This window comes from Vigna unguiculata, chromosome 8 (assembly GCF_037176805.1).
Source record: "Vigna unguiculata cultivar grain cowpea cultivar isolate G323 ecotype 2 chromosome 8, ASM3717680v1, whole genome shotgun sequence".
Taxonomy (NCBI): Eukaryota; Viridiplantae; Streptophyta; class Magnoliopsida; order Fabales; family Fabaceae; genus Vigna; species Vigna unguiculata.
Window position 1 is genome coordinate 26,879,608 of NC_140799.1, and position 11,231 is coordinate 26,890,838.

General features: G+C 30.1%; 1 protein-coding gene across 1 annotated transcript; it reads right to left on the minus strand.

The window, feature by feature from the left end:
* Window positions 1–9,137: 9,137 nt before the first annotated feature.
* On the minus strand, window positions 9,138–10,338 carry LOC114195377 (zinc finger CCCH domain protein). The gene is made up of 2 exons (XM_028085815.2): window positions 10,190–10,338; window positions 9,138–9,424 (listed from the first exon to the last, which is right to left on the minus strand). The coding sequence occupies exons 1-2, from the start codon at window positions 10,283–10,285 to the stop codon at window positions 9,290–9,292; spliced, it is 231 nt and encodes a 76-aa protein (XP_027941616.1). The 5' UTR covers window positions 10,286–10,338; the 3' UTR covers window positions 9,138–9,289.
* Between the last annotated feature and the right edge of the window lie 893 nt (window positions 10,339–11,231).

Below are 11,231 nucleotides of genomic sequence, written 5' to 3' on the forward strand. Positions count from 1 at the left end.
TATTCATCATTCATTTTATTAAATAATGGATTTTATATTTTTTAATTAACTTTATGTAATTAATTTTTTTAAAAGTAATTTTTTACCTGAACAAATTTGGATGTTGATTGTTGTCTCTCTTTACTTCAGTTTTACTAAATAATGTGAAAATTTGAAATTTTAATATTATTTGTAGTAAAATTTAAATAAAAATAAAAATGCTAATTTTGTCCAGATTACAAAAAGAGACAGAGAAAATAATGAGTAAGAAAACTATTAGACCAGACGAATACAATGACCAACTTCACAAAGAGGAGCACAATCCAAAAAGGAAATGAACCTAACCATTCATAAAGAGAGTGTTTGTTCCAAAAGCAAAATGGAAATCACTAACTATTCCTACGGGTAGGATCCTAATGTAAGCGAGATGAAAATAAATCAGTGATCATTTTCAAGAAGAGGACCCTAATGTAAGGGAGAAAAGGGTAAGGTGTTGAAACCTTGATAGCGTGTCGACTTTAAAGAAATAAACAAGGTGTCGAAACTCCAACTTGAAAAAAATAAACAAGATGTCAAAATCTTGGTGGAATGTCAAAACCCATGTTATAAGGGATAATTAAGGTGTCGAAACCTTAGCGAGGTATCAAAACTGACTTGAAAATGGTAAACAAGGTGTCCAAATCTTGGTGAGGTGTCAAAATTCTGACTTAAAAGTGGTGAACAAGAAAACATAATGATCAAATTTGTGTATACAACTTTTATTTTTGCATGTTTTTTGAGAAAGGAGTTTCGCCTTATGTAGAAACATGATACATGATGATGTGATAACACATCTTATATATTTTTTATTACATGATGCATGATTATATTGACATATGTTATGATATATTTTGTTGTGCTTTTTTTTTTTTGAATATTGATATGATATATGCAAGATGTAAGATTATGCTCACACATGGATGGATGCATGAAAAATTTATTTTTTATTTTTTGATACAACGCAAGATATCGAAACCCTTGTATCGGGATCAGGGTGTTGTAATCCTAATATGCATGCATGAATGTACGGAGAGTCTCATTCTTTCATTTTTCTTGCAACTTAAGGTGTCGAAACCTTAATACAAAAATTAAGGTGTCAAAATCCTGATATGCATGAATGCATAGATGCATGAGAAAAAAAAATTTGTTTATTATTCTTTCTCTTTCTCTCTTATTTATTTATTTTCACTATGTCCATGGTTGCATGACGAATAACGCGTTTGCTTATTCTCTCTCTCTCTCGCTCACACACACACACTCTCTCTCTCTCTCTTTTCTCACACTAGGTGCATGGATGCATGGTGAAGAAACAATTGTTTGCATGTTGTTTGATTTTTTTGAAACTTATGGATGCATAAGTGCAAGGAGGGTGTCCTTATGTATTTTCATTTTTTTTATTCTTTTAGAGATAGAGAAATTAGGCTTTGATAGGCAAACCAAGTTGTACTTGTTGGAATGATTTAAGAAGTTTGAGATAACCCAAGAGCGTGGATCACTCATTTATTCATGAAATTGATGTAGTGGATGCATGAATGCATGAATTGGTATGAACCTATGCATGGTGCATGAAATGCATTATGTTTTCTTTTTTTTTTTCACTTTGACATTATTTGAAAACTTATTTCAATTGATCCCCATTTCGTTGCTATTTAAAATTCATGGGATCATTTTGCTTTGACATTTTTCTCTTTTGTTTTTGTTAAAATTACATTTTTTGAAATTAATTCTTTGACCTAACCAGTTTATTGAGATACTTTCATTTTACCATTTCTTTTGAAAAACAATTTGAATGACATGCTTGAAATTGTCAAGGGTCTTAAAAGAGGTAAAGAAGATTAATTAAGGAGTTACCCCCACTTTATTAGAAAGGATGAAAATGATGGAGAATTGAAAGTTTGCCAATAATGAGAGAATTTGGATGGGTCTTAGGGTGTAAAAATGTGTTTGGTTTGCCCTAGTTATCAATGGCATGAAAAGGTTGAAAACTGATGAGGATTTCATAAGTTGTCCCTAATGTGACCCTCGCAACTAAAGTGAACAATTTGCCCATTTTGAAATGAGTAACTAAAAGTATGAATGACAAATGAAGCAAATGTCTCAATTTGGGTTTCAAAGATAGAGAAATGAATAATGGTAGGAAAAAAGAATTAACCAAGATGTAGGTTCAAAGTGGACAAAACAAGAAAACAAAAGAAACAACTACAATATTTGAAGTGAAGAAATGAAAGAGAATGTTCCTTGTCTGACTAATTGGTCACGCTAATTTTGGAGCTTCTGGATCTTGTTAATAAAAAAGAAACAACTTCAATATTTGAAAGCAAATCTCATAACACATTTTTATTCAATTTTTGCATTTTATTTTTTCAACATTTTTCAATTTTTTTTAAGGACAAATCTGTTAGCATTTTAAATTTCTTTTTGTTTAAAACTTTTGAAAGATAAAAAATCAACCAATCTTTGATCTATGTAAGATTTCTTAGGCTTATATTATGGCCTAAACTAGAGGTATGAAAGAAATTGATACTAAAGGCCCAAAACAATGATGTAGGTGTTATTTCAAACAAGGATTTTTGAATAATATTGATTTCAAAACTTATTTTACTTATTTCTTTCTACTTTTATTTCTTCTTTTTTTGTTTTATTTCCAAACTTTTCTTTTCTTTTTTTGTTATTTTTTTTAACACAACCAAATAATTTTTGTATTTTCAAATGATTTTTGAATAATATTGATTTAAAAACTTATTTTACTTATTTCTTTCTACTTTTATTTCTTCTTTTTCTATTTTATTTCCAAACTTTTCTTTTCTTTTTTTCGTTATTCTTTTAACACAACGAAATCATTTTGTCTTTTCAAGGTTTTTTTTTTATTGATTGAACCCGTAGTTGGATAACTCAAATGCATACATTATGTTATCTCTTAGTGTGAGTGTGACTCTTGTTTAGAGTAATTTAAAAGAAAATTTTATTTTACTTTTTAAGACTTAAATCGGTTAACAATCATGACTATTTATATTTTTAATTTTTTTTAAAGAAAGAGATCTTTTATGTACCCCTAACCCCTACCAAAGATGAAATAAAGTGTTTAGAAAAAAAACATGTTTAGGAAGGAAGTTTATTTACCTTTCTTTTCTTTGTTTAGTTTTTGTCTTAAAATAAATTTTAGACTTATATTTTCTCTTATGTTCTGTAGGTTTGGGTTTGGTACCTTCTCTTTAATGCTTGAGGCTTTTAAAAGGTTTGGATGGTGAGAAACCTAGTCTAATATGAGGTTTGCTTCTAGACACACTTTATTTTATAAAGAAATCCTTGTTAGAGAAGAAAGCCATGGACCTTGGTCCAACACACCTAGGGGCAACACATGTAGGGAGGAGAGGTCATCTTTGACCTTTTAGAAGGAAAATGGTGTGCTCCTTGCTCTCTAAGCTAGGGTAAACGTCCTAAATGTTGTCTTACCTTCTAGAAATATGTTTTGTATAATTGCTAAAAAGTTCCTACCCATACCTATATAAAGGAACCTCACCACCACTTGTAAAGGGTTGAATTTTGAGAGTAAAGATACTATAGCCAAATTTTAGTGTGCCTTTCTTTTTAATGTGTGTTTCTCCCTTAGTCTTATCTTGAACTTTGGTTCAAGTGATGACAACCACTACTCATCTTAGGTTGGGCCATCCCTCAAGTAGCATGCCACCCTTCTCATTCTCTTCCTCTCCCTTTCTTTTTCATGTTTGCTTATTTATTTCAAGTTCTTTATGTTCTTTTGATCTTTTACGCTTCTTCCCCTTATATTTTCTTTATTATCTTGTGTTCATTTCATTCTCTTAATGGAATCATTCTCTTTTCTCTTTGTGCTCTTATAAAGTGCACTTTCACATTTAGATAACTTAATCTTCTTAGAACTTTCTTAAGCAACATTAACACAAACATCTTGCACTTATTAAACATATAAGATAAACTTTCATCAATCACATGTCATTTCTAATCATGATTATTTTATTTTCAAAAGCATTAATCCGCCAGAGAGTTTGATTCATGTTTTCACAACTTGCCCCTTATTGTTATCCTTGCTTTTTTTGTATTATTTTCTCCTTTTTCTTCTATTGTTTTAATTTTTGTCTAGAGTGCCCTTTTTAGGTTTTTAGTCTACCACACCTTTTATTTTTCTTTTATTGTTATTCTTTTTTTTTTCTAACCTCAGACTCAAGTATAGGGTCATACTCATGATATGCATAAGGTGTGTGCGTAGGGAGAATGATGCATACTCAATCCTCCACTTGTAAAATAGCCAAAAAAGTCCCAAACACATATAACAATGTCTTCTACCCCAGAGTTTGATAGTAATACTATCATTTTAAAGAACAAAATAAACAAGAATACACACGTAGCAAAAGAATGGAGAAAGAAAAAAAACATTTAAAAACATTAATTTTGCACATTTAATTAAATAGATATGACTCCCTAACTATCCTAAGTGGAGGCATCATCTGTCCAATCGAAATCGTGAGACAACGAATAAAAAGAGTTTTCAAAAGAACATTTGAAGTCGTCACTATTATTCTTAAAAACTACATAAAACATGGGTGGTATGTAGTTTGACATATGTTAGTACACTATTTTGGTTCTAGAAGAAGACAAGTCTACAACTTATCTTAGAGATTACTTTAACTACTTAAGTTTGTTTCATACTAGATAATATTTGACAATTAATAATAGTTTTTTGTGGTTATTTTATGATATGATAGTGAATAATAGTCATATTTTTTTGGATTCTATTATCATGTGTGTTTGTTTTGGGTAGAGGAAATGAAAAGAAAAATTAAGATTTTTTTTTTCTGTATATAAAAAAATCTAGTTTGACATCCCTAAATTTTTTGTTCAAGTTCTGCCACTGAGAGAAAAACCATAATGATAAGCATAGTATAAGAAGCTAAATCTTGTATCTAGGAGTGAGTTACGTGTATCGAAAGTGTTAGTAATCTACAACATCCTTTCAAAATATTTATTTTTCCTTAAATATAAGAAAATATTGTGCAAACGAACAAAAATATTTTTTGAAAGAAAAAGGGTCCAACAATTAATAACTTGACTCTTACGTATTTCCACTCAAAATGAAAGTCTTGAGTTCACGTAGTTCTATAAAACTATTTGAAAATTATTTTTTTATTTATTTGTTGAACCTAATAAGGATTGATATCGTTTCTACGTATTTCTATTTATAATAAAAATCAGGGATCACATAGTTCTTAAAAACTATTTGATAAAATGTTATTTTTAATTTTTTAAAATTTTATATTTTTATGGTATTTTAAATTATTAGAAAAAGATATCAAGCAACGCGAGTGACCACACAAACACCAAAATGTGAAGAAAAAACATTTTTTTTTCATTTTATTATTTTTTATTATTTTTTAGAAAAATTTTGTATGTATGAAAAGTGGGATGTCATGTAGTAAAAGGAATGGTGGTAAGAATAGTGAAATAAGTTGTATGAAGACTAGAATAAGAAAGGACTAACCCAAAAATAAAAAGGAAAATTATACTATGACTTCCATTTTTTGACTCTCATCCTTTACCCATAACGTGATTTAGTGTGGGTCATTGATTCTTTCAAAAGAAAATATAGTGATACATTAATTAATGGTCACACTAAGCCACATCAGGGAGTAAAGTATGAGAGTCAAAAAATGGGAGTCATAGTATCTTTGTCTAAATAAGAAACAGTTGTATAACTATGAAATGATGGGTGTAAAGAAACAAAACAGTCCAACCCAAAAATGAGAAAAATAGTGGTGCAGATTAGTAAAGTGATTGGTTCAAATAGAAAATAGGTGCCTTGACCCGACAATTAAAATGGTGGTGGGTAAAAACAAGGTGCACAAAATAAATTAGAAATAGGCTCAACAAGAAATAAAAATAAACATAAAGTGTGGAGTTAGTTAACATGGGGTCGATGAAGTAAAAACCTAAAAATAAGAAAATAATAGTGTAAAGAAGTAAAACAAAAGCCTCAGCCCATATACACTTCATCCACTTCTTCTTCATGAGATCACACAAGGGATCTTCTTCATCTTCTCTATCAAGCTTCGGTAGCCAGCCCATATAATTTAATCATCTAATTTTTCTCTATATTTGCTAAGAAAACTGATATCCCCTTGACTTATTTTACCATGCAAATTTCATTAAATTTTTCTTTTGGAAAAACATATGTTAGAATATACTAGCTTTGTCACTAAGTTCTTTATGATTTAACTCAACTTATGTCAGGTCTTTTTGATTCACAATCCAAAATAATAAAAAACAATTCACAAGTAAAAGAAGATGATGATCAGTCTTCAAGAGTAAATTTTGATATTGATAAAAGCAAATTCAATAACTTAAAGTAATGGCAAAAAATATTGGAAGACTTATATTTTATTTATATATGTGATGAAGCTTTTGTAATAAGTCACATATTAGTGAATAAATTATGTATAGGACTTAGCTTAGAGAGTCATAAAGCAACATGCACAAATATCACTCAAGGAAGATTTTGTTTTCCATAAAAGCTTTGTGATAATTGATTACCACTAATGATAATCGATTATCCAAATGAAATCAAGATTTTCAGAAAAGACTATGTGATAATCGATTATTCACTATTGGTAATCAATTATCACAACGAGAAAATGTTTTTAGAAAAGCTTTTGCGATAATCGATTATCTCTCAAAATAATCAATAATCAGCAACACTTATGTCTTGACTCTTCAGATTCTTGACCCAAGTTTTGAAAGAGAAAGTCTATATGTGTTTTGTAAAACCTATTTCGAAAAACAACTTTTCATTCAGAGGTTTATCTATGTGACTACAAAAGAAACTCTCTATATTTGAGAAAAGGAAGAACTATAAAAAATCTAGTATTTGTATAACGATAACTTTCACCAAGCGGGTTCTTGGATGATTGAGTGTTACTGTTGTTGCTAGAAGAATTTGTTCATCCTTTGTATGACTCAAAGGATGTAGTTCATTCATTGTGTGATTCAAGGAAGATGTCTTTTATCTCTTATGTCTAAGTGTTTTCTAAACCTTAAACTCTTTCTTTTGTAATTGTAAGTTTGGTTTATTTTAGTGTTGAGTTAATCCCTCTTTAAAGAGATTAACAACTGGACTCAGAGTCTTTTGTGTTAGAACAAGTGACCTTGGTGCATAGATTTGATGAAGCAAGTGCATAAGATCATTGATAAAGATTCATTGGTGATCAAGCTTATGGATTGTTACATCTGGAGTTATCATGAAGATCTCAAAGTTTGAAGATTGTATTGTATTGTATACTATATTACATAGGATAATTATTTTTTTCTTGTATGTGCCCCTTTCAATTTGTTAAAAAGGTTTTAAATAGGTTAAAAGGTTTGATGCATATAGTTATGATATGAATGTCTTCAATTAGTTAATGTCTTCAATTAGTTGAATTGTTATTCAATTAATTGATTTCACTTAAGTCAAGCGAAATCAGTAGATTATACGGACAAATCAACTTGTTGAATAAACTTATGATCAAGCAATATAAGTTGGTTTTTCAGAGAGTTGAGAAACACTTGAGATTTTTTAGTACGAAAAATAGTGATACAAATTTAGAAAACTTATCTCTAGATTACAGAGTGTGTAGCTGGTGTTTGAAGATCTTGAGATCTTGGAGCAAAGTTTTGCTTATTTGAAGCTAGAAGAACACATGTTTGGTTGGCTAAGAAGAACCCTTATCAAGTTCGGTTGTTCTAGTGCTTTTTCGTCATTCTTAGTGTGATTTCAGGTCTGTAAGTGAGATTCTTACAATGTACGGGATAAGATTTTTGTGGGATTCAAGAATCTTGATGTTTTGCTTTATTCAAAAATGTAATCTTTTAGGGGTTTTGAAAATCTTTTGATATAGTGCATGATCAGGTTCAGGTTGTCTTGATAAACTAAATATAGGTCAGAAATTGAGTGAACTAGTATAAAAATCAGTGTGTGATCCTCTCTCCCTAATCTTGTTCTTCATTTAAATCTCAAGAAAACTCATTAAATCAAATTTTATCCTAAAACTATTTTGAAAATGACTGAAAACAAATTTTCTTTTGTAGAAGGTGCTTCTATACATAAGTCACCTATGTTTAATGGTATTAATTACCAGTTTTGAAAAATTTGAATGAAAATTTTCATTGAATCAATTAGTAGACTCCTATGTTGGTAAAAGAGGAATATTTAAGTTAAAAAGATTTTGATGATGGCAAAGAATTTCAAGCAAATATTGGAAGATAATTTGAAGACAAGTTAATTAATGTTTAAAGCGTTCTTGTAATAAGTTAATTATGTTTTGAGTAGTTTAAATTAGCTGAGAAACAACAGCCAGCTCTAAATCTTTCTAGAATTCTTTTATTTTTGTAAAATTCACTGTAATAATTGATTATCACTTAGTATAATCGATTATCCTAAGTTGTGTTCATTTTTAAGAAAACCCACTGGAATAATCATTATGCAATTCTAACAATTGGTATCAGAGCTTGCTTTGACAGTATTCGATTTTTTTGAAGATGGTGGGACAAACTCAAACTTTTGCAAGAGGTGCATCTATTAACCGACATCTGTTTTTTTACTAGTGAAAATTATCCTTTTCGAAAAACCAAGATGCAAATTTTTTGCAGTCAATTGAGAGAGGTGTTTGGGATGCAGTGTTAAACGGTCCATTTTTGCCTACTCTAACTATTAAAGATACGCAAGAACCAAGAACCAAAGCATTTTCACAATGGACTATAAAGGAAACTAGAATGGCTCAATATAATGTTAGAGATAGAAATATAATTTCATATGGTTTAACTCTTGATGAGTTTTACGGTATCTCTATGTGCAGGAAATGTGGAAGGTTTTGAGAGTAACTCATGAATGAATATATGATGTTAAGCGTGTTAAGAAGAACTCGTTAATTCAAAAGTATGAGATATTCCGAATGCAACAAAGTGAAACCATTTATGATGTGCAACAAATCTTCCAATATTTTTTGTCACACTTTAAATTCTTTTATTTGTTTTTATCATCATCAAATTTTACTCTTAAAGACTAATTTTTATCAAACTTCATATTTCCAAAATATATCGCTACCGAAAAAGGATTTTGACCCTTACCAACATAATATTTATATAAAATGAAAATGAAATGTAACTCATAAGCCCCATCCCAGAAAAAGGCATAAATAAAATTACTTTACAACAAAAGTATTCAGAGCATGACCACAGATCTTATGAGCTAAATGAAAAAGAAACCTCAATATCGTGAGTTGTCAAACACCCATGGCTCATGTGCAAACAACTCCCGGCCATTCATTTGGACTGTTCCTGCTGCAATATCTTCTGCACGTTTCCTGGATACTTCAGCCCTGCTGGCTGATACAGCAGCATCCTGAAACAGTACACACACAATCAATTTAGAGACTATAACAGATTAAATTGGTAATTCTCTGCGTTAGAATAAAGTCTCTCGCAAAACTAGCTTGAAAGAACTTTCAATCTGTTCAACTAAGAACTTATATTGCTTGCAACATTATCCCTGGTGATAAATGACTAGGCCTTCGATTAATCAAATTCTCAATGTGAACAAATTTTGCACTTGACCTCACAAAAATTGTACATAAATAAATACCCCAGCCCCTTTCCCCGCTCTCATGATAAAAAGTTATAGAAAAAAAAAATACCCCAATCCCAAACCCAAATCTGTACAATCATGTTGGGAGAGGTCAACCTCTTACATGATCCTTGTACCTCATCATGGATGTCCTTGGCCCCTGCCAAGGGATACCCAGGCTCCCCAAAAAGAATTTCAATACAATCATATTCTTGGTTCCTTCCTCTTTCTATTTTCTTCTCAGGCTATTTTTCGAATGCAATCATTCAGTTGAAAAAATATCTTCCCCCTTCTACATTTCTACTCTTAGGGATACAGGAACTAATCAAGGAATCCATTCGGAACACATGGTCAATCAAATCTAATCAAGGAATCCACGATAGGATTAAATTATTGGATAGAAATTATAAAATGCCCTAATTTCGAATTTCCTCGTGAAGTTACAATAATTTCAAAATAAAATTTAAATAACGGACCCGATAAAGCGAGAAAGAAAGAAAAAATCCTAATTACGGAATTGGGAAAAGTGAGAGATGAAGAGACCTTTTGGCGTTTCCATGAAAGGAACTGTTCCTGTGTGAGACTAGTCTTTGGCTTCTCTTGTGTGCATTTTTCCTGCGATTCAGTTTCAGCTCCCATTGTTGTTTTGCTGTTAAGACCTTCAGATTCTTTAGAGAAAACTACAAGGTGCATACTTTAACTATTACTTACAAATATAATAATTATATTACAAAATACAATTTTTTTCATCTTCAAACTTTCATTTACGATTTCAGTTTTTAAAATTAAAAACTCATATTTTTATTCAAACATTCAATTTTTTTGCAAAGATATATTCGTTTAAAATGTTTTTAAAATATAATTTAATTAACTAAATTAAAAAATAAATATTTATTTTGAAACTAAATTTAAACGTTAACTCTTTAATAAACTAATACCTAATGATTTTTTAGTCTCCCGATTGTCTTTTAAATTTATTTTTTAAATTTATATTTTTAATTTATATATATATATATATATATATATATATATATATATATATATATATCTAAACTATAAGAAAACAATGACCTCTAGAAAAGATTCAAATACTCCAACTTAAATTCCTGACACGTGTGCAAATATTTGGGTTTTTGGTCATTTTATACACTCTCGGTTACAATATTACCCCTGTCTATTATACTGACACGTGTGTAAAAGTTAGTCTTTTTGGTCATTTATATCATTGGGTACATGCCTTTTAGAAGATTTTGAAATTCAAAACCCCTTCCATTCCCGCAAAGCTTTGTTCCTCTGTTTTCTCTCTCCCCAAACCTTCAGTGGAGGACGATGATGAGAATGAAGGTGGTGTTGGGTTCAACTGGGTATGTTGTTCTACATTTCAACTGGATATGTTGTTTTATTTATTTATTTTTACTAAAAAACGAGTTTACGTTTGGGTTGTATGGTTTTTGCTCAAAGATTCATAGGTTGCTCCTTTTTCGATCAGTGTGTTTATGGCTTTATGTCTTCTTCCATTGATGGTTATAAGATGGTTAACGTGTCCCTTGATGTAGTGGCATGGATGTGATCCCAACCTCACAAT

Bases quoted from the DNA above. Each gene is read 5' to 3' on its own strand.
- LOC114195377 (XM_028085815.2), bottom strand. From the start codon at position 10,285: ATGGGAGCTGAAACTGAATCGCAGGAAAAATGCACACAAGAGAAGCCA. The intron at 9,425-10,189 runs GTCTCTTCATCT...GTACTGTTTCAG, and splicing joins TTTCATGGAAACGCCAAAAG to GATGCTGCTGTATCAGCCAG.